The sequence below is a fragment of the Lacerta agilis genome, chromosome 1 (genome assembly GCF_009819535.1).
Source record: "Lacerta agilis isolate rLacAgi1 chromosome 1, rLacAgi1.pri, whole genome shotgun sequence".
Lineage (NCBI taxonomy): Eukaryota > Metazoa > Chordata > Lepidosauria > Squamata > Lacertidae > Lacerta > Lacerta agilis.
The window spans coordinates 128,355,994-128,380,276 of record NC_046312.1 but is presented as its reverse complement, the minus strand read 5'-3'; the positions used below and the strand labels follow the sequence as shown (position 1 = coordinate 128,380,276).

Sequence of the window (24,283 nt, the reverse complement as noted above, 5' to 3'; positions counted from 1 at the left end):
TGGTAGAATATAGATGTCTCAACATAAACCACTGATTTGGGTAATCGGGAAGAGTTGCAATCTGGACATCAAGCTCAGAGGCCAAGATTATCAAAAATACCAAAAGGAACTTAAGATCACACATTCCATGGACTTTCATAAAGAAGGCTGATCGCTGAAGAATTGATGCTTTTGAATTATGGTGCTGGAGGAGACTCTTGAGAGTCCCATGGACTGCAAGAAGATCAAACCTATCCATTCTGAAGGAAATCAGCCCTGAGTGCTCACTGGAAGGACAGATCCTGAAGCTGAGGCTCCAATACTTTGGCCACCTCATGAGAAGAGAAGACTCCCTGGAAAAGACCCTGATGTTGGGAAAGATGGAGGGCACAAGGAGAAGGGGACGACAGAGGATGAGATGGTTGGACAGTGTTCTCGAAGCTACCAACATGAGTCTGACCAAACTGCGGGAGGCAGTGAAAGACAGGCGTGCCTGGCATGCTCTGGTCCATGGGGTCACGAAGAGTTGGACACGACTGAACGACTGAACCAACAACAAGCACACAGGTCCCCTCTACATGAGAAATCTGGAAATGCTGCACTTTACCCTTTATTGTTTTCGGGAAACATTTGTGGGAGTTTCATAGGGTGCATCTCAATGTTTACACTCCTCTGTGTTATGAAACTGTAACATTAAATTTTGGGTGAGTTGCTTCCCCTAAAATCTTAAGTAAAATGGTGACCCGTCTGTCCTCTCTCCCATAAAGCTGTAGGGAAGCAGATATAGTAACAAACCAGTTTGTGTTCCTTTAAAGTTCTTTGGGGTAAAACAAATTTCCCTAGCTGAAACCTGCTACTGGTCTTATATACAGCCTATGCCGTTTAGAACCGCATTTGATCGCAGTAAAACAAATCACCAGCAGAATGTAACAGCAATACATTTTCTCACCTTGGCTGACAGAAAATGTGAAGTGGTGACTAATTCCCATTCTTAAAGTCAACTCTTGCCTAGTATATCATTTCTAATGCAGCTCTAAATTGCAAGCTGTGTACCGAGAAAGTGACATTCGGAACAGTAGATGGTGAACACGTTTTTATTGTAGAGTTAGGTTAAATTATACCCCTTTATTAAGGTGCAGTCAATTAACATTTTAAATACGTATGTGCTTGGGGAGTAGGGAAAAAGCGCTTTCACAGACAGGGGCCCCTGAATCATTGTGACAGGTGTCAGCGCACAATACCAGCCATAGGAGCTGTTCTTTCACAAAAAAACAAAGGGATCATACAAAAACCTCTTTTGTATGAAAAATTCCTCAAGTGCTCACAAAATAATGTTTTAACAGCCACAAGTGTTTTCTCAGCCGGGAAGCATATCCAATAAATGCCGAGGAGAGAGCCAGTGTTCCCCCTCAAGTTGTTAACCATTTCAAAGATATGCACTTATTTGCATTTCCTGCAATTAAAGAATATGAACTGGGAGTATAATTTGCTTTAGAAAAATGGCAGCGGAAAGTGGGTGGTGGGGAATGGAGCAATGTCAATATTTGTTTTCTTTTAAAAATCCGGTTTTTTTGCCAAGTGCTGGAGAATGAAAAGAGGGAGGAATGCGAGGCGGAAAGTAGACTTGCAGAGTTTTGGCATTTCAGATAGGGAATTTAGTAGCCCCATGAAAGAATTTCATGTGAGAAAGAGCTGAAAAAGGTGAAGAAAAAAGTTCTTTGTGCTCTGAAGTACCAGTGGATATAAAAAGGCAGCCGAGGAAGAATTTCAGCAACAGGAAAGCAGACCAAGCTTTTGAGTGCCTGGGTGACAAAAAATAAATGCCGAATACTGGATTTCCCCAAGTTTTCCAAAAGTCTAATCCCTGTAATGCCAGAGGGTATGATCCTGTTGTACTTTATACATGCTGAATTACTGAATTCAAAGGTGTGCCTACATGTGTACTCCAGTTTCATACAATCTTTACTCCAGAGTTTGAAGAATCTCATTTTATTGGGCATCCACGCATGGGTAGGCCAGTTGGGCAAATGTGGTGTGTAAATAGGCTTACATCTGCTGATGTTGCTGGAGCAATTATTGGCAAATTTTGTTTATTAATTATGATTATTTATATATATTCCACCTTTTCCCTAGTCCACAGCCAGGGCCGGCGCGTCCATTAAGGCGAACTAGGCAATTGCCTAGGGCGCCAAAATGGAGGAGGCGCTGGCCAGGCTTGGGCGAGGGGGCGGGGCGGGCTAGCGGCAGTTTCTCCGCTGTATCGGAGAGGTGCTGCTTGCCCCCTACACCACCCCCCGGCTCCCGCTAAAGCAAGCTTTGGCGGGGGGCGGGATGGGCGAGCAGCAGCTTCTCCGCTACAGCGGAGAAACTGCTGCTTGCCTCTCCACCGCCCTCCACATCCCGCTAAAGCAGGCTTTGGCGGGGGGCGGGCAGCGTGGGGCGCCAGAAGGTGGTCTCGCCTAGGGCGCAAGAAAGCCTACCACCGGTCCTGTCCACAGCTTATGGTGGCTTGCACAGATAAAATAGAGAAAGCGAAAAACATAGAAAAGACAATAATTAAAATGTAATTAAACACTTTTATGTATTTAATTTAGTACTCACTTCCCATAAAACACCCCAAAGTGATTTAACAATAAAAAAATAATTTTAAGTCCAATCCAAATAGTGATTAGCTTTACAGTAAATGATTAGGTTTCTGTACTTGTGTGCATTTCCATGTCGTCATTAAATCAGGAATGACAGAAGCAGCAGTCGTATATCTCCTCCCCCCTTGTCTCCTGCAATGTATGGCACTACCTAACATGTGATGCTCATGTCATTGCACCTGGAGTTTTATGGCCCCTCTATAAGCAGTAATCAACAGAAGGGAGTGTGGGCAGGGATCTTTTTAAAAGCATTGTGACGTTTATACCATATGTTTTATAGCATTCTGCCTTATGGAGTGTTAGGAATGAGGAGATGGTCGATTACTAAGTTGAACTGGAGCTCAGTATTCACCATAAGATGTGGTTCCAGTCTTATATAGCATCAGTCACAATGAGACATCAGAATGAATACTAGTCAAAAGAAAGCTTTACAATTAACATAAAAGACAGGTACAAAGGAGGAAACCACACCAATTCAAATCCTTCTGCCACTTTAATAAGCTAGTAGTGTAAAGTAAGGGGTGTGGGTCGCACTGTGGTCTAAACCACTGAGCCTCTTGGGCTTGCCGATCAGAAGGTTGGCGCTTAGAATCTGTGCAACGGGGTGAGCTCCCGTTGCTCTGTCCCAGCTCCTGCCAACCTAGCAGTTTGAAAGCACACCGGTGCAAGTAGATAAATAGGTACCGCTGCGGCGGGAAGGTAAACGGCGCTTCCTTGCACTCTGGTTTCCGTCACGGTGTTCCGTTGTACCAGAAGCGGTTTAATCATGCTGGCCACATGACCCAGAAAGCTGTCTGTGGACAAACACCAGCTCCCTCGGCCTGAAAGTGAGATGAGCACCGTACCCCATAGTCTCCTTTGACAGGACCTAACCGTCCAGGGGTCATTTACCTTACCTTACTTTAGTGTAAAGTATGTGCAATGAGATTCCAGCAGATATCAAGAGGGATCAAATCCCTTGAGTGAGAGACCACCCACCATGCTTGAGCATAGAAAACAGACGCTTTCCTCCTTAGCATGTTATCCCTACAAGAGGAGAGCCTACTCTGCAGTTTCTTAGTGAACATTAGCCTGTTGAAATGTATAACATATTCTGTGAACAAGGCTTGTTTAAAACCCGTCTGCTAATTAAAACAGTACTTCACAGGAAGGAGAAGCATTTAGCTTAAAAAGAATTATGATTCCCTTTTATGGGTGGCAATGTAGGAAATACAAATTATATAATAATTCCATTGATTCTGTAATTGACATTTTTGGGTGAGTGGATGGTCTGGTAGTTTGCATCTCTCATAATAGGGTTCAAATAATTTAGCTCACCATCTTTGAAGAATCATAGAATCATAGAGTTGGAAGAGACCACAAGGGCAATCCAGTCCAACCCCCTGCCAAGCAGGAAACACCATCCAAGCATTCCTGACAGATGGCTGTCAAGCCTCCGCTTAAAGACCTCCAAAGAAGGAGACTCCACCACACTCCTTGGCATGTGTGGCCTGAAGCTAGCTGAACTAATTGGTGCTCTTCAACAGAGCAGGGTTCAAAATCCCATCTGTTGCTTAGTCGTTTGACAAAACGCCAGACCTATTCTAAAGGGATTAGTGTAAAGTGTGGTCATCTCCGCCCACTCGTTTTGGAAGGAGGGGTACAAGGAAGCAGAAGAGTTGATCTATTCACAGCAATGTCCGGAGGAGGAAAGGGGAGGAGCACAGAGAGAAGAAATGCCATGGAGGGTGCCTTCATCTGTCCTGCCTGCAAGAAGATGAAGACGTAGATGCACACGGGTCTCTACAGCAGTTTGACTTTACCCCCAATGGCACACTCTTCCATTGTCTCTCGAGACAGATGGATGGAAACCAAACTTACCCCCAAGTTGATCCAGGGGCTCCAGAGATGTTTGGCTGCCTTTTACAGTAGCAAGTAGGAGCCTCTGCTAGTTGACTGGCCAACTCCATTATGAGAATTGCTGCAAGTGGTTTTTCTCAGCTGCAGAACCACAGCCTGGAAGAACAGATCCACATCTGTGGATTAACTCCGGGGTAAATGCCCAGGGATGCTTTTACTACCATTTGGACAACTTTGCTGGCGGAAAACCTTTGCCCATTCCTGGAACCAGTGCTTGTGGGAAAGTGATGTCCTTCTTTCAAGAGGATGCCACACTTTGCAGCCAGACTAGAACTAGTGACTCCACCCATGGTTTAGTGCAAACAGCACACCAGCTTTCCCCTGGATGTATGCTTGGCACCCAGCTGCTATGGATATGCCCTAGATAGGAGGAGTGAGATGGCTGAACATAAAGCTGTCCCCTGTAGGGACAGTTCATGGGAAAGCTGCATAAACGCACACCCTTCTGTATCCCATCAGGTGAAATCCTGACTCAAGGAAGTTGGCGTACATGGTTCTTTCCTCATTTACTTCCCACAACAACCCTTTGTGGAGGAAAGATAGGTTGAGAGGCAGTGACTGGGCCAAGGTCACCCAGTGAGCTTCACGAGCGATTGGGGATTTGAACCCTGGACTCCCAGGTCTTAGCCCAACACTCCAACCACTATGCCACACCGGCTCTTCCCACTGTGCTGCCAAAAATGCTGAACCTTTGGTGACTCACAGTTGCCCACATAGTTATTTGCGCTAAAGCTGTGCTAGAGCAGGGACATAATTGCCTCCGCCATCAAGGGAGAATAAAGAATCATGGGGGTGAAGAATGGGCACAACGTACGTGCACCCTTCCCAGTATGGAAACCAGGGGGATCAAAAAGTTCAGGAGTATGGTGTTATTTTGACACTTCTATTGTGAAAGGGTGAGCAGTAAAAATACCACATAATGAAAACAGCACTTGGTACAGCATTTAGAAAAGGTTTCCCTGCCTCTCCCCAAAAATCCTTTTATTTTAACACATCAAACTGTGTTTCCTCTCTCACCTCCCTGTTTCTCCCAGCTCTGGCTCCTTGCCAACAACAGCTAAGAGATACATTGGCTTACCGCACCATAATTCCGTTATGCTCATTGTTTTTCTTTAGTGTGGAATTAGAGCAAGAATGCCACAAGCCTCATCATTTCCTTGTCAGCGTGCCTTTGATTTTGCCGGGTAGCTTCTCTGGAAAAATCTCTTACGATGACATTCAGGTTTCTCACACACCATTATGTACTGTGACAAAGAAAATTCTTGTGGCTGTAGCTTGCGATTCTCGCACATAATTACCCTCTTGGCAATGCATCTGTAAGTCTTGATACATTCATAGGAAACCACCTGTTCTTTTATTTTAGTTTGCATTTGATCCTCACTGCTGCAATGATAGAAGAAGGTCTACTGTTATACAAACCTGCTTGTGTGGCATTTATTTCCCTCCAGCCGCACTCTGTCAGAGGGGTGGGGAACATGTGGCTCTCCAGATGTTGTTGGACTCCAACTCCCATCAGCCCCAGCCAGAATGGGGAGGCGTCAGGAAAAAATGGGAGTGCAGTCCAAGTTCCTCACCCCTGCTTAGAGAAGCCAGTAATGTGTGCAGGCTTCTCATATGGTCAACTGGGAAGTTCGGTCCAAGTCCAGTTTAAAGATAGAGAACCCTAAGAGGGCAAATCATGGGGCCTTGATGCTGACCAGCAACAGAATCGTAGAATCATAGAGTTGGAAGAGACCCCAAGGGCCATCCAGTCCAACCCCCTGCCAAGCAGGAAACACCATCAAAGCATTCCTGACAGATGGCTGTCAAGCCTCTGCTTAAAGACCTCCAAAGAAGGAGACTCCACCACACTCCTTAGTAGCAAATTCCACTGCCGAACAGCTCTCACTGTCAGGAAGTTCTTCCTAATGTTTAGGTGGAATCTTCTTTCTTGTAGTTTGAATCCATTGCCCCGTGTCCGCTTCTCTGGAGCAGCAGAAAATAACCTTTCTCCCTCCTCTATATGACATCCTTTGATATATTTGAACATGGCTATCATATCACCCCTTAACCTTCTCTTCTCCAGGCTAAACATACCCAGCTCCCTAAGCCATTCCTCATAAGGCATCGTTTCCAGGCCTTTGACCATTTTGGTTGCCCTCCTCTGGACACGTTCCAGCTTGTCAGTATCCTTCTTGAACTGTGGTGCCCAGAACTGGACACAGTATTCCAGCTGAGGTCTGACCAGAGCGGAATACAGTGGTACTATTACTTCCCTTGATCTAGATGCTATACTCCTATTGATGCAGCCCAGAATTGCATTGGCTTTTTTAGCTGCTCCATCACAGTGTTGACTCATGTCAAGTTTATGGTCTACCAAGACTCCTAGATCCTTTTCACATGTACTGCTCTCAAGCCAGGTGTCACCCATCCTGTATTTGTGCCTTTCATTTTTTATTTTTTATTTTTGCCCAAGTGTACATTTACATTTATCCCTGTTAAACTTCATCTTGTTTGCTTTGGCCCAGTTCTCTAATCTGTTAAGGTCATTTTGAAGTGTGATCCTGTCCTCTGGGGTATTAGCCACCCCTGCCAATTTGGTGTCATCTGCCCAGCAACAACAGACACCATCTCCCCCACTATGGTGAGAGGTATTGTATTTTTATTTAAATTGTAGTGGAGTCCCTAAGATGGTTGGATTGTGCCTTGTGCGCCTCCTCCTGGAAACTCCTGCAACCATGCTGGTGCCAGATGCTTCGCTCTGCTTTCCTTTGCAACACATCAGTGAGGGAGTCTTTTCATCTGGGCAGCTCAGGACCTCCATACAAACTTGCCCAGGCGTGCACCCGGGGGCGGTCACGTCAGTACTGCTATTGCAGCAACAACACCAGTTACAAGTTACCAGTCTGTGCAGCCACAGCAGGTGCTGTGATTCTCCACAAGTTTGACTTCACCCTTGGAGGTGGACTCCATTGTTTCTGGAGACAGGTGGATGCCAGCAGCAGCAGCAGCAGCAGCAACAACAACAGTAAATCTTTCTAAATGGGCATCTATACCAGAGGTCGCTAACTGGATCCAGGTTGATCGCCCAGTTGTCATAATAATGTGTCAGGTGACTGCCACTTGCCAAGGTTTGAAGGAAGTTGCAGCAGCCTTCATAAAAATGCTTTCAGTGTCAATCAGCGGGTTGGCACTGGGGGCACACCTTCCAACGGTCTTGCTGTAACTGCTGATTAAGCAGCCCCATTCAAGTCCATTTGGAGGAAGCAGTTTGGATTCATACCATGGATTCATACCAGAGGAAGAAAAGGTTGCTTGAAGAAAGTGCTTTGAACCTGAGCTGCACTGGGGAATTCCTGTTGGGGGAACTCCTTAGTGCAGCATCCCAGGAGGCCTCCCGGAGCTCCCCAAATGAGGAGCCACCACTGATAAGGCCCATTTAAGCTCACTCTCTGATGTCCTCTTTGGTCACAAGGACTCCCCAGCGTTCTCCCTACATTTCCAGATTTGAACCGAATTATTTATTTCCCGCACATACATGCATGAGTTGATTGTGCATAAGTGTGTGTGTGGGGGGGGGGGGGTGTCTGTACATGGCTTTGGTAGTGCCATGGTGGATATTGCTGAGACTCACAACTCACACGAAGCCAGCAGTTTCTCCATTGCTAAGATGATGGTGCCACTGTGATCTCTCCTAAAGGTCCTGAATATTGTACGGGAGCCTGGGGGGGGGGGGAGCTGTGCAGCCTCAGCCTGCCACAGAGGGTTTTATAGGCAAGGGAAGGGTCCAGTGGGGAAGCTCCCCCAGAGATATGGCTGTCTTGGAAGGAGGAGGAAGTTCCTGGGCATGAAGGTCCTAGGAGGGAGGTCCCAGGAACTTGCCTGATGCCCAGATGGAGTTAGGGCACAACTAGCCTCTCACTGGTCAGCAGGGGTTGAGATTTAGGTGTGGCAACCTATGATAATCCCGTGGGATTTCCACAAGTGTCCCCTCATGCGTGGATTACACGCAAATCCTCCTTTTAACTCTGTCTCTCTGGGAGTTTGACTTGGATACAGTCCCTGACATAAATTACACACATAAATTACACACAAAACCATGTATATATACAGCTTAGAAACTGTTTTCCTTTATGGGTACAACTGCAGGCAAACCTCCTACCATTCCTTGATTAATATGTGACAGAACCACCGGAACCCTGATCAAATTGTCTCAGAGGCCGGGTCTCCCCAATCTGTGCTTTATGAAAATACTTGGATGAGTTGCCTGGAGAAATAGCCCTTTGCAGGAACAAGCCCTAAGTTTCTCATAGATCTTTTGGCCCAGGAGAGTATGCCTGCTGTATCTGTTGCTGCAGGGGAAAGGAAGCCAGGAAGGGATGGTTTCTGACACTTCTCTCCTGCCTTTTTCCAGCGTAGTCTCTTGTCTGTTCTCATCACATTGGCCTTAAGACATTTCTGTGTCAGAACAGAATAGTAGCATTACAGCAAACCTGCTATCAATCCTGCACTGTCATTGATAAATATGAAGCCAGTGGGCTGTGTCAATTTTGTGCTGCAGACATGCATTTCTTGACTTCCCGTTGACTCCCTCCCTCTGTTGGTCGATCACTCTTTATATCAGGCTTGTCTTCTGCGGACCACTTCAGCGATACCCTGTAATTTAGGGATTCTATACAGATTTCCTCAATTCCTTAAGAGCATTATTATCTCTCCTGCCACACCAGTGGGCCTCCCATTTCATATTATTCATGAAAGCGCATATTTCATTGTTTGTAAGTTTCCTGTGTTTTTTTTCTCTGTTCAGCTTCAGCTTTAAGTTTTTATCTCTGGTTTTTATTTACTGCTGTCCTCTTTCTTTCTCTTTTCTTTTCCCAGCTCTCAGTGTGTATCTCTTTCTGTTTGTTTTCACAACACAAACATATCTCCCTCAGTCTCTTTTTCATCTATGTGTGTCTCTATCTATCTAGAAAGAGAGATTAGTGGGTAAATAGAATGGGCTGACTGGTATATTTACGTTCATTCCTACTAAAATATTTGCTAGGCATGTGGAATATCTGTGCCATGGGCTCTGAATAGCAGATGAAGTAGTGAGTCTCCTTTATAAGGATGGAAAGCTCACTAGAAAGATTTTCAGTAGTATCCAGAATTCTAAGGTTAATGTATGGCAGGAAAGATGATACAGAAAAGGATGTGTGATTCTCTCCTTATTGTCTCTAGTGCTGGGCCAAAGCTGTCCTCAAATTTCTCAAAAGTGTTCTTCCCTGACAAAAGAAACTTATATTTTTCTGCCTTGTTGAAAGCATGCTTTGGGTTTTATTTATAGGATTAATGTGCGTGGGTTTTTGTTTTTTTGTTTTTCATTCCGAATCCTTACATCCTGCTTTATAACTCCTAGAGGCTCTCAGAGCACCATTCAAAAGCACACTGCAGGTAACTGGCACCATTCAAAAGCAGGTCCAGGTCCACCCCCAAACTGAAAAGCTGATTTGTCAGGAAAATGTTGCCCCAAAAGAAATGGAAAGTAATAATAATAATAATAATAATAATAATAATAATAATAATAATAATAATAATAATTTATTATTTCTACCCCGCCCATCTGGCTGAGCTTCCCCAGCCACTCTGGGCGGCTCACAAACAAATGTTAAACCAATACAGCATAAGATATTAAAAACATCCCTAAACAGGGCTGCCTTCAGATGTCTCTTAAAAATAGGATAGCTGCTTATTTCCTTGACATCTGATGGAAGGGTGTTCCACAGGGTGGAAGCCACTACCGAGAAGGCCCTCTGTCAGGGTGTCCATGAAGCTGCAAACTGTGGTCTTGGAGATCTAATATAAGTCACGGGAACAAATAATTCAACTGCATTTGCTTATGGAAGAAAATCCCTTGTGTCTATTCACTGTTGGTGTATTCCTCTCTACTAGAAGGGACATTAGTGTTTAAATAGCTTGCCTATTCTGTTTTAAACAGAGCGGGGGGCGGGGGGGGGGGACCTGAGAGTCTGACTTTCTACTAGGTAATTAACTTTCACATCGATAGAAGAGATCTAAAGATTAGCATAGGGGTAGTGGAAAATGTAAAATGATTTTTATTGAACAAAAGAGTGTGGATGAATAAACGCATGACAATAGGATTTGTCAGACAAGGGCACAGAAGGCATTACAGGCTGATAAAGGCAGAACAATTCATCCCAACAATAGTATCTTTAATTTGTACTAATGCCATACTGTGCTGTTTGAATTATATTTTGATTTTGCAATCAAATGTATCATTTTAGTCATGCAAAAAGCCGGTCTCTTAAACTACTTAGGAAAACACAATGCAGGGCTATTTAAACAGAGTCATATTTCAACATTACTAATGAAGTAATAAGGGGACCCAGGTGGCGCTGTGGGTTAAACCACAGAGCCTAGGGCTTGCCGATCAGAAGGTCGGCGGTTCGAATCCCTGCGACGGGGTGAGCTCCTGTTGGTCAGTACCAGCTCCTGCCAACCTAGCAGTTCGAAAGCACATCAAAGTGCAAGTAGACAAATAGGGACCACTCTGGCGGGAAGGTAAACAGCGTTTCCATGCGCTGCTGTGGTTCGCCAGAAATGGCTTTGTCATGCTGGCCACATGACCCGGAAACTGTCTGTGGACAAACGCCGGCTCCCTTGGCCTATAGAGCAAGATGAGCGCCGCAACCCCAGCATCGGACACGACTGGACTTAATGGTCAGGGGTCCCTTTACCTTTACCTAATGAAGTAATAGTGGTTTCTTAATTCAGAACTATATTGCATTGGGTTTAAGGTTTTGTGACTGTAAGGGACAGATTTTCCATGACAGTTTCCATAGTGTGACACCCAGGCCTGCTTCTCATTGATGGGGTACACTGTCGTTTCAGTCATACCACCTACGTGAGGTTTTATTACTGAATGCTCCTACATGTAATCAATATCTATATCTATCTACATATATATCTGTCTACAACTAGATGTCAACGAAAAAGGCTCTAGACTAATTTCTATCTATTTACCCTATCAGTCTAGAGAGAGGTCACGTACTCCGCCAGCTGCCTGCAGTTTGAAGTGGAATAACTCAGTTTAATTGAGTGCAAAGCCAGAACTTCCAAAAGAAATTAATCTCACCTTAGGACAATGGTACAACTATTTCCATATTGCCTGGGAATGCTAATCACTCCCAAGTTTTAGGCAGTTGGTCCTTGGCATTCCTCAGACTATCCTGTGGTTATTATATTTCATTCTTTATTTTGGGGGGGGGGGGGACCTTGGGATTTTCTAACCTACTACAGGATTTCCTGTGACAGTTAAACAGAATCCAAAATGGAAGAAATTTACCCTACTGTGGGAAATACGCAACCACATTGGAGCATACCTCCAGAACCTCAAGTAAACATAACCAATTCACAAACATGTGGGATTAGCACTGAGAGTTTCAAAGAGTATGATTTTCTGTAGCTCAGTTCTATGCAAGTCCCGCTACGCCCAATGAGGCTCCTCATAGGATTTCAGCCTTAGGCAGCCTTGCGCCACTTGTTTTGTAAAGTTATGCACTGATAGATAATTCAGATGGGAAACTAATGCAAAAGTTTTAAAAGGCAGCCTAAGGTTCTGGGAGAAACGGAGAAGAAACATTTATGAGATATGTCCTTCAGACTCTTAAGGACAAAGGAAGGAAAAGTGGACTTCCTCTCCTGGGAGCTGGTTTCTCACATGCCAGTTGCGAGGGAGATCTGTAGATCAAACGTCAGATTTCACACGCACCCACCCTTCTGTATTCTTCAGTCTGTAATGAATGGCAGTTCGGGAAATGGACAAGGTAACCACTTATAAAAGGAAATTGCTTTGGAAAGTCAAACCCACGTCACATATTGTAGTGGGATGGCCTGGTTCCAGTTAATTGCTGTGAGTCAACATTTGACTGCCCTAAGATCAGATGTGTTTGGTTTGAGATTTCTTTCTGTCAGACATTTTCCAGTCTTACATAGAGCCAAGTGCTTATGCAAAGGTGCTGAGAAGAACCAGCTCTTACCAATGTCATGATGACCTTCAGGGTGTCAGAGGATTTCCTCTCAACAGGGTTATTGAACCATAAATAGTGAATGAATTTTCACACTGCCATTTGGAAGGAAGTGGAGCTAGTCAAACGTAAAACCATTCAGTGTCAGGGACTACGCTGGGGTTCCATATGAATCCAGAGGGCGAGTGTGTGCTCTCTTCCTGGATTCCTTAGGGCAGTGATTCCGGCTGCAGACAAGCTTGACTGCTGTGTTGACAAGTCGCATCAGCCATGTTCATTCCAGAGATTTCATACTACCAGCCAATTGCAGAGACAGGTGTTGTGTAGCTCTATTTCCTCCTATGTACCTCACATAGATTAAAAGGCTGTTTAAATACTAACTGCAGATTTATCCTCCAAGGTGATTGGGGAAATACAAGGTTCTCTCTTCCCCACCCTGTTTTATCATCACACCCAGGGCCGGTGCTAGGGTTTTTTGCGCCCTATGCAAGATCACCTTCTGCCCCCCCCCGCCAATCCCTAGCACCAGCCCTGCGGAGAAGCCCGATTTTGGGCTGCTCCCCCCTCCCCGTCACTCTGCCGCTGGCAGAGGGGGCGGAGAAGCTGGCGGAGCGGGGGCGGGGGGCAGGCTGGCCAGCGCCCCCTCCATTTTGGCGCCCTAGGCAACTGCCTAGTTCGCCTAAATGGACGCGCTGGCCCTGATCACACCCACCCTGCAAGACAGATTAGGCTGAGAGTGACTGGCCCAAGGTCACCCAGTGTGCAGTTAAAGCCCTGCACTTTAACTACCAATACACCAGGTTAGAGCCCAGTCTTAGGGTCTCTGATAAACAGAATCTTCACCCTACATATGGCAGAATCACCTACCTACCGGTATTCATCTCAGTTCAGCTTGCTGAAAGATATGCGCAAAGCCAAGCAAACAAATAAGAACTCACATATTTTGTAATGTGCTTTCTTAACGGAGTATCTTTCAGCAAAGGGAATTGTTCTGCGTTGGTCCCAAGAAAAGAGATGGAGTGGTTAATATATACATAATTAGCTAAAGTCAAGGTTTCTTCAGGAAAAAAATGAAATATATAGCACCAGAAGCCCTTATTATAGAGTGTGGTTTTACTGTATGTCATCCACTCCCCACCATTTTCTAACTGATTAAAGAAAACATAGACTTTTTAAGTGCAGTTCCAAATTTGTGGAATGCCCTGCAGAGTGAAGTGTGTCTCCCTCCCTCCCTATTGACTTCCAGGAAGAAATTAAAAAACCATCCTGTTTACCAGGGCACTTGATGGCTAGCAACCCTGAGATAATTGTTGGAGAATGTTTATAATTATTTTTAGAACTTTAGAACTGTTTTCAGTTGTTGTTGTTGTTGTTGTTCTTGTTGTTAATGTTTTATTGTTTTATTTATTAATAGTATTTAACAAAAAAAATCATGTACTGCTTGATTGTTGAAAACCTTCTAAGTGCTTTGCAAAAATATAGAATAAAATGTTAAAATGATAAATATTTAAATACCCACTGGTGGCATTTACAAAACATGTCTTAAGAAACTGCATTTTTCAGCCAAGGGTCAGGAAAGTGACAAAGCTGCAGGCTTTCCTCCTGTCTCCCCCAAACCTGGGCATAAACTTTGTAGATGGCATTGACAAAGTCTTTATCTCTCGGCGAAACTCCACCTGTAAAATGTTGCCCACCGTGATCCTTAGGACAGGCTGCAATTTAAATACATCCTCAATTAGTTTCACTGCCTACACTCAGAGCAGCATAGGGATAGAATAAAAATAAGGGCAGGATCTTGTCCGGTACCTGCTTCTGCTAGGCATCTTATTATTATCGAATAAGACAAGACATGTTTTCTCCCAATTTATTTGATATGTGACCTTCAAAGGACTTGTGATAATTTAATTCAAAGTTGTGCTGTCTACATGTTCATTGCCTCATTTTGCCTGTGTAACCGTGAGAAGAGAAAACAATGAAGCTGGGCACTTTCAAGTTCCCAGTGAGAGGGAGAGGCAGCTGGCAGAGCTTCCTCTTGCTCCGCTGTTAAATGTCTCTATTTAAATGCAAATTATCATCTGACGCTATTTTTTAAAAACAACAACAACAACCCACCACGTAAACGGAAACAGGTAGACATGTCAAAGTCCCTTAAAAATAACTAGTAAGGACCCCAAATAGTGTTTACTTCCAAGAGAGTAGGAACTATGTGGCAGTTGTTGTTGTTCAGTCGTTCAGTCATGTCCGACTCTTGGTGACCCCATGGACCAGAGCACGCCAGGCACGCCTATCTTTCACTGCCTCCCGCAGTACATTTGCTTTAACACTAAGAATTGTATCAGCACCATGGAAGGTCTTTAATTCTGGTCTGCCAATTTCTGGGATTTGAGCAAGCACAAATGTGGAAATTGGGTTAATTAAAAGTTCCACCATGGAGAGTACCAGAACACCATCAGCCTCCTTCAGCGAAAGGCATTTTGTTGGTCACTTCAGAATTTCCTTCTATTAGAACATGGAATTGGCTTCATCTAGAACACGTAGGATATGGAACTGGATATGGAACAACTGATTGGTTCAAAATTGGGAAAGGAGTACGACAAGACTGTATATTGTCTCCCTGCTTATTTAACTTATATGCAGAATTCATCATGCAAAAGGCTGGACTGGATGAATCCCAAGCCAGAATTAAGATTGCCAGAAGAAATATCAACAACCTCATATATGCTGATGACACAACCTTGATGGCAGAAAGTGAGGAGGAATTAAAGAACCTTTTAATGAGGGTGAAAGAGGAGAGTGCAAAATATGGTCTGAAGCTCAACATCAAAAAAACTAAGATCATGGCCACTGGTCCCATCATCTCCTGGCAAATAGAAGGGGAAGAAATGGAGGCAGTGAGAGATTTTTACTTTCTTGGGCTCCATGATCACTGCAGATGGTGACAGCAGTCACGAAATTAAAAGACGCCTGCTTCTTGGGAGGAAAGCAATGACAAGCCTAGACAGCATCTTAAAAAGCAGAGACATCACCTTGCCGACAAAGGTCCGTATAGTTAAAGCTCCAGCACCTCTCAGATGGGGGCACCAATGCCATTATAAGAGAACAAGGGAGGCATTCATGGCGAGTTCCAGCACCTCTTTCTCTAGAAAAGTAGCACTGCTTGCACACCACCCCAATATCTGAGCTGTACGAGAGTCCAGAGGGTTTCATGTAGTTTACCCAGGCCTTTTTGGAATGAGGCACAGTAGAGACCGTGGAGTCTTTATGGTATATGGTTGATTAACACATATACAGCCTGAGCCTATGATGGAGAGGCTCACACCATTAACACTCCAAGAGGGTCTTGCTTCTCTTGTAGGCACAGCCTTGGGTCCAAATGAAAACCAACCACCGTGCTCTGGCCTTCTCCAGCTTGCCACCTTTACCAGCCAGCAACATTTTTCCCTCTAGGTTACACCACAGCCAACTCTAAAGACTCATTCAAACCCTGGCTTTGTCTTCTAACTAACTCTGAGCTGGAGGAGGGTCCCCAGCCTTTTGACGTTTGGCACAGAACCCCCTTCCCTAGTTTTCTTAATGGCTTGCCACCCAGGCGATTACCTCATGAGGATGCTGAGCTGGCTTGTATTTTAACCCTTGCTGGCTCCGGGGGTCCAGGAGGCTTGATTAAATTCTAACACCTACTGGGCCCACTGGGGAGTCTGGCACCCACAAACTCATAACAGTATTCCGCTTGAGAAGATCTTCTAATATCAGTTTTTTACACCAATATGAATCAGCTCCATCTTCAGCAACACCATTCTGTGCTCTAGAACCAGAGTCGTACCAGTTGCTGGAAACTGAAGGAGGGGAGAGGGCTGTTGAGGGCTTCCTATCTGGGGCATCTGCTTGGACACTGTGAGAACAGGGTCCTGGACTAGATGGGCCATTGGCCTGAACCAGCCGGACTCTTCTTACGTTCCTTTATGAGCCTCTGCTGCACAAAGGGTGGTAAGCCCTTGCATGGGATTAGGGCTGGTAGAAAACTCATGGATCTCCTGCCACACTTTAAACAAGGAGTAGGGAGCAGGTGGCTGCATGGGGGAAGAGCATGATGGATGATTTGGGTTAAAGTTTGATTAGATGGAATAGGTACCTGTCATTTCATTTGTGAAGTGTGGAGTCTATTTGTGGTTCGGGGATTTACTGTGAACTCTCTTGATTTATTACACCTGTCTTCACCCTCATTCTGTGTCAGAATCACGTATCCTTGGAGGATGTGTTCCTCTGTGAGGCAGCAATCTGGGTGTGTCTCGTGGCTGGAAAGCCAATCACGAGGCGCATCCAGAGCATTGATGCTCCTCCAAGCACAGTCGTCCTGCTCTGTCTTTGCACAAGTGTCATTTGGAGCAGTGTTTTTCAACCTTTTTTGGGCAAAGGCACACTTGTTTCATGAAAAAAATCATGAGGCACACCACCATTAGAAAATGTTAAAAAAAATTAACTCTGTGCCTATATTGACTATATATAAAGTAATTTTTCAATTTTTCCCACGGCCCACCAGGCAACATCTCGCGGCACACTAGTGTGCCACGGAACATTGGTTGAAAAACACTGATTTGGAGCACCGGCAAAGAGGCAAATGAGGGGCAGTGGTTCAGCAGGGACAGGTCCTTTAAAAATTGAGACTTTCTCGGATAATTGGGTGGAGAAATGTGAAAAGTTAAAGCAAACTTAAGTGTATTCATTCATATTTATAAATGGTTAGAAATAACAGCATGCCACACCCATAGAGAAAGGAGTCCAGTAACTACAAGCCCAAAGGGACACCGTTGGCGCTGTGGTCTAAACCATGGAGCCTAGGGCTTGCTGATTAGAAGGTCAGCGGTTCGAATCCCCGCGACGGGGTGAGCTCCCGTTGTTCGGTCCCAGCTCCTGCCAACCTAGCAGTTCAAAAGCACATCAAAGTGCAAGTAGATAAATAGGTACCTCTCTGGCAGGAAGGTAAATGGTGTTTCCGTGCGCTGCTCTGATTCGCCAGAAGTGGCTTAGTCATGCTGGCTACATGACCCGGAAGCTGTATGCTGGCTCCCTCAGCCAGTAAAGCAAGATGAGCGCCACAACCCCAGAATCGGACACAGCTGGACCTAATGGTCAGGGTTCCCTTTACCTTTACCATTTAACTACAAGCCACTTCATAGCTATTCAGTTGCAAGAGGGGAAGTATGTGCTCAACTCTCAATCAATGGAATTGGTGGGACTGAAAACATGATTAGCCTTGGCTGGTTTGTGTCCTCTGTATAAATGAAAATGTTCATAAGTGGAGAGAACTGTAATTTCCTCAAAATATCACCTCTGCTGAGATGCTGCAAATGTTCTAACTAGAAATAGGTCCCAGTGAATTCAATGGTACTTACTTCCAGGTAAAATTCCAGCCTCAATTGGTTATTTGGTCAAAAGTATAAGATTATTCATTAATGTGTCCAAAATGGGTTAGTATTCTTGCTAGTTTTTTACGCATACACATAAACATTTTGTGAATCTAAGTTTGGCCTCATTGAGGGGCAGTATTTCAATATGAGTAGGAAAATGAGAGTACCCCTAAACATTTTTTTAAAAAATAAAAAAGCATTGTATGTGTGGGGGGCACTATTGCATTTCTGTGGCTGGGAGAGCTGGAAATAAAATAAACTTGAGCAGAGTTTTAAATCTGCATAAGTCTTCATTCATTCACATGCAATTTGCAATTGGTCTTAACTGAATAAGTCTTCAGAGCCAGATTCTTCCCCCTCTCTCATGCATAATCTCTTTCCCTTGAAGGCAGTTTGGTGCTATTAGCATTCTGCACAGCGCTTCAGTAGATTTTTTAATAATTGTCATCATTGTGGGTTAAAGTTGTGCTATTTGTGCCAGATGGAGACTGGAGTCCCTTTCCCCATCAAACAGAATGGGCTTACATTGCTTAGCTGTAGCTGCTGGTCTCAATAAACAGATGCCAGGCAGTGACAGGAAAATATACACCGATGTCAGCAACTGCATTTCTCTGGCATAATTGCCTTAAATGAACTTTGTTACATCAAGGAGATGATGCTTTTAATGAGGTAGTTGCCATACATGTGTAATTGCTGTACAACATAATCAGTAGATTTTATCAACATGGTGTAAGTGTCAGAAAGTGGTGAAATTCGACTTGAGAAGGTGGTTCCAGTGACCTGATCACTTTATGCATGTTGAACAGAATATCTTACTTTACAGGGAAGACAAATTTAAAACCACATGTGCCCCCAAGCATTTTGTGGGAAGGCAGACATCCACCCACAAAATCCCACATTTGATTTTGAGGAGCATGAAGTGTCACTGATCATAGAGGGTTTGTCCAGGAGTGAGGATGGGAGAGGATTCTTCTTCTGCATTTTGTGTGCCAGGGAAAGAGGAAGCACACAGCATTTCTTGGAAATGCCATAAATTAACACTTGTGAGTTACTCCAACGTAAGCGCACCGAATAGGCCAGAAGTACTAGTGAACACACCATAGACACATTGTGGGCATCAACCCATTAATGATGAGATTCCAATGAAACAAAATTGGTTTTTAATCAAGAGCTGGAAAGAGCTTGTTCCCTATGGATTTCCTATCATATTACAATATAAAGGACAATGTTGAAAAGGTGAGCTTCTGTGGGAAAACATGGGAAGTTGTGCACCATCGATGCTATGTGGACGGTGTCCAGAAGAATCAAAGCACTATGCATTAATTGGTAATAAGAATCTGTCGTCTTGGTTAAGGCACCATGCAGGTGTCATTATGCTTGTTTTAAGAATGTATTCCATAAGCTTGTATCTGAAAAAAGCTTGTATTGAAAAAAGCCTGTCTTCCTTTTCTTATTGTTGCTCAGCAGGTCAATATAAGAAGTTTGGAGCTGGAAAAGAACATTTTAATTTCCAGAGTAGCTGCTGCCATTCAGTCATTCATTCATTCATTCATTCCCAGGCCAGGACTCAATGTGGCTTATAGATGAAACAGAAAAAGGCTAAAAACATAGAAGAGATATAGAATCAGAGAACTGTAGAGTTGGAAGGAACCCTGATGATCATCTAGTCCAACCCCTGCAAAGCAGGAATATGCAGCTGCCCCTTATGGGGTTTGAACCTGCAACTTTGGCATTATCAGCACTATACTCTAACCAACTCATCTATTGGTAGACTCTCCTTCCTTGGAGGTTTTTAAGCAGAGGTTGGATGGCCATCTGCCATGGATGCTTTAGTTGAGATTCTGCATCACAGGGGCTTGGATTAGATGACCCTTGGGGTCACTTCCAACTCTACAATTCTATGATTCTATGAAAAGCAATTAAGCACTCATATAATTAAAACAAAATACAGATCTATTTTAAAATACAGATAATAATAACAACAGCAACAAGGGGGGAAATGCAAAGCCCCACTATAAATTCTAATTCATATATGTTTGAAACTTGGTGTAGGTTTTCTAGGGAGCTCTTTTGCTGCAAATCTTTCAGTTGTGATAAGGCATAGAGTTCTCATAAAAGTGTGATAGTGTTCCCCTTAAGGAGTCTTTAAAGGCACTGCAGAAAAAATAACAAATAAAAAGTAATCATCTAAATTCTCTTTGTATTTTGTCTCTACTCTTCCCGAAGGTGGACCATGTCACAAGTCCTGTGGAAACCGGTGTTGGGGACCTTCAGCAGATGAATGCCAGACCTGTAAGTGCATTAGGTTAAGTAAAGAAAAATATAAAGTGAGATGAAAGAAGGATTTACAACTATCCAGAGTTCGTGCATATAGCCTGTTAACAGCAGCCCTCAATATAGTAATAATCAATGAGAGTTTTCTTCTCAGTGATAGGAAATCACTATGCAGCAGAACAATGAGAAATTAAGTGGTTGTTATTACAATTTATATATCACCCTTCATTTGTAGATCTCATTGTGGTTCACAGTGTAAATATACAAGAACAAACAAAAAATACATAATAAAAACAAGGACGAAAACAAATACAGGTAGAATTCTGAGTTAGTAAAATGCAGTATAGCGGAATAAGTCTGAAATCATTCAGGCTGGAGGATGAAGTATCACATTTCTTAATGTTCCACTACATGAAAAAAAAAATATGCCTAAACGTAAAACAAAACAAAACTTAGCACACGGAGTAGACTAGCTTAGAAGCTTTCTGTTTCTGGTTCTCTTACTTTCAGGGAGAGTTGGGGAGGTACTCAAAAATTGAATCCCCCCACTAAAGCATGAAATGGTACAACCTATTCTAAGTACCGGTATATGAGATTTAAGGGTTGCCTCTTCAGGTGAAAGTACGTACGGAGAAGGGGACAGCAGGATCGGGGTGCCAGCCTCACCCGTGTTGGGAAGGGTGCTCCTGCCTCTTGAATGTCCGCATGTTCCCTGGGATGTCAGCATTAGGGAAGTCCGTGTCTGAGGAGCTGGCCAGGATCAGAACCTTTGCATGATATACAGTATACACAGCTTCTACCAGTGGAGAACTTAATGGGGGGCTTGTGTCATGTACTAATCCTCACATGGACACCAAATCCATTCACACAAAACTTATTTTAAAACATTCTTACAAATTTTATAACAACTGTCCTTGGACTATACTCCATTATGTCACGGCTGAGAATTTTCTGGCCAAGAAAATTAACCACTTGCTCCCCCTCCCACTTTTTTTTTTTTTTTAAGATGAGTGCTGAAATATTGGTGGATATCAAAGCGGGTGTTTTAAAAATACTGTGCTAAATGGTTTGGATTTAGTGCAAATTCTGAATGAAAGATGCCTAGTGTGGAGAAAGTGGCTAGAGAAGAGTTTCTCTCCTTGTCTCATAAACTCAAGGACACCCAATGAAGCTCCGTGTTGGAAGATTCAGGACGGGTGAAAGAATGTATTTCCTTACCTGTGTAAACTATGGAATTCATTCCTGCAAGAGACAGTGGTGGCCACCAACTTGGAAGGCTTTCAGAGTGGATTAGATGAATTCCTGGAGGATAAGACTTTCAAGGGGGGGTTCGGCATGTTGGCTGTCGGAGGTAGCCTGCTTCCGAAACCTGTTGCTGGGGATTGCAGGACGGGGAGCTCAGATTCTGTCTGCAGGGTGTTGTACTAGATCAACCTTTGGCCTGATCTTGCAGGGCTCTTCTTGTTTTCTTATCAAGACAAAAGACAATCAAATACAAAAAAACCCCAACATTTCTAACATTCACTGTGCCCTTGCAAGTAAAGGTAAAGGACCCCTGACCATTAGGTCCAGTCATATCCGACTCTGGGGTTGCGGCGCTCATCTCGTGTTACTGGCTGAGGGAGCTGGCGTACAGCTTCTGGGTCATGTGGCCAGCATGACTAAGCCGCTTCTGACAAACCAGAGCAGCGCACGGAAACGCCGTTTACCTTCCCACCAGAGCGGTCCCTATTTATCTACTTGCACTTTGACGTGCTTTCGAACTGCTAGGTGGGCAGGAGCTGGGACCAAGCAACGGGAGCTCACCCCGTCACGGGGATTCGAACTGCCAACCTTCTGATCAGCAAGCCCTAGGCTCTGTGGTTTAACCCACAGAGCCACCCACGTCCCATAGCCACCCTTGCAAGTAGATATGGTTTAATCAGTTGGCAGAACACCACTGCTAGATGTGCCCACCATATCCCTAGGGGAAGACTATTCTACAGTCTGGGGGCATACCCACAGTTATAGTCACAGTGGATATATGCATGTCTCCAGTATGATTTAGCTTCCATCTGATCATTGTGCTTGAGGCATGTTGTCAAAATTTGTTTCTGAAATGCCTGCTCATCAGGGATTATAATTATTTCTTCTTGCAAACTTCACTGTATCTCCTGATCCATTATCATAATCAGGACATACGTACTTCTTTATAAACAAAGGGCAGGTAATGATTAAAGTGACTGTGGAAAAGTTATTTGCAGTGGCCAAAACAGTTTGGCTTTTTTTGTCAAGAAATATTTGAGGAAGGAGCCCATGCTAGCTTTGATCAATGTGCTTGAGAGAGAAAAAGAAAGGCACTTAAATGTTTGATGCAATGGATGCTATTTTGAGACACCCTTCATCCATCCTCTCTAGGTTTCTTTTTCCTCCCACAAGTCTAAGCAACGGAACACATTTTTCAGTTGTGTACACGAAAACATCTCTAACACATAACCAAATGACATGTTTTGTTTCCAGAAACAAATCTCTCGAGGGCACATCTGCATGTTAATACATTTTTTAATGGAGTCACAGAATAGAAAATATTCTAATGAGCCCCCCTTCTAAGCTAAGATCCAAATTATTTTCAGGTTGGAGGGAGGAATAAATCTGAGATATCTTAATCCACAGCTTTCATTTCAAATTACATGGGGGAAATAGCAGTTGGATACTTTTGTTCTTGAACGAATACTGTCCACCCCAGACTGCTTTATGTTTTGCTTTTCTCTGACTATTTGCCCCTCTCATTCTCTATTTATAAATCTTTCTGGACGAACCACCTGCATCTTACTCCTTTTTGCTTATTGTCTACATAAATTTGACATGCAAATTTGCACACTTAAGAGGGCAATTAATAAGGAATTATAAACAGCGTGTCTTACGAGGAAGAGATCGCTTCAGAATATGATGTTATATAATTAGCCAGCCACTATAAATTAAAATGCTAGAAAAGCAGGGGACAAGACTGGGGTGGAGGGTTGCAAAGGGGAGGGCGTGTGCTATTTTGAAAACTCTTCAAGATGCATAGCTTCTATTTTGCAACATTCCATTGCCTTTTCTCAATGGGCTTAAATTATAAGACGCAATCTAGGCAAATGTCAACACATTTGAATCCTACTGATTTAAAGGAGAGGAGAATTACGCACAGGTGTAACTTCAGAAACAAACAGGGCTGTAGTACTGGATCATGCCCATGCACTGACAGACATTTTGAAATATTCCCACAAAGCTACACAGCATATGTACATCACCTTAATGAGAATAATAAGTCTTAGAGCACCTTCCATAGTCAGATATTTGAATGATGCGGCTTCAGAAATTATAATGACATTAGGAGAACACCATGTCTTCCAGATTCTTATGCAATGCTCCTGGAAGAATTTATCAAGGAAGTGTCTATTCTTCTAGAACAGATATGGGGAACCTTCAGCCCTGTAGCTGAACTATAACTCCCATCAGTCCTGGACATTGGCTATGTTTGATAGGGCTGGTGGGAATTGTAGTTCGGCTAGACTGATCCTAAACCTGTTCTAGAGTCCAAATTCTTCCTTCTGTAGCATTGCCACCCTTAAAGTTCTGTCTCCTTGCATAGTGCAACCCTAACTCACTTTGATCCCTTGAAAGCTCCAACAGAGGAAGGAAGCTCCACTGGTGCAGATTTCCTTATCACTCTGTGCAATTGATTAAATTCACCTTTAACATTTTTCATCTAGTAGAAGTAGACTTTTTCCCCCTATGCAAGGAAAGTTGCACAGCAACTCTTGTTTCTGTACCATTCATATGCTGTAAGTTAAACTCTGAATGCTCCTCACCCTTCCTCTTCATCCCCAAAATAAACTGAAAGTTTTGGGTGAGAATTTTGATCATCCAGAAAGCCTTAAATGGCCTTGGTAATGCTTGATGTGAAAAACTGATACTCAAAAAGTCCAATTTGCTCACAGCTCTCCCTTTCCAGCTACTCCCTTCCTCAAGCCCTCCCCCTCCAAAGAAAGACTTGCCTTGGGAAGGGTTTCCCATCAACACAGCAGAAGACCCGTGGAGCTTCTCCTTG

General features: G+C 43.8%; 1 protein-coding gene across 6 annotated transcripts in view; it reads left to right on the top strand.

Moving 5' to 3' along the window:
• The window catches only part of ERBB4 (erb-b2 receptor tyrosine kinase 4), an 828,249-nt gene that overhangs the window by 569,165 nt on the left and 234,801 nt on the right, over nt 1-24,283 (top strand). For all 6 annotated transcript variants that reach the window (XM_033170891.1, XM_033170926.1, XM_033170900.1 and 3 more), the window contains exon 5: nt 20,164-20,229. In XM_033170891.1, the coding sequence (XP_033026782.1) occupies nt 20,164-20,229 (66 nt within the window). The remainder of the gene's footprint in view (nt 1-20,163; nt 20,230-24,283) is intronic.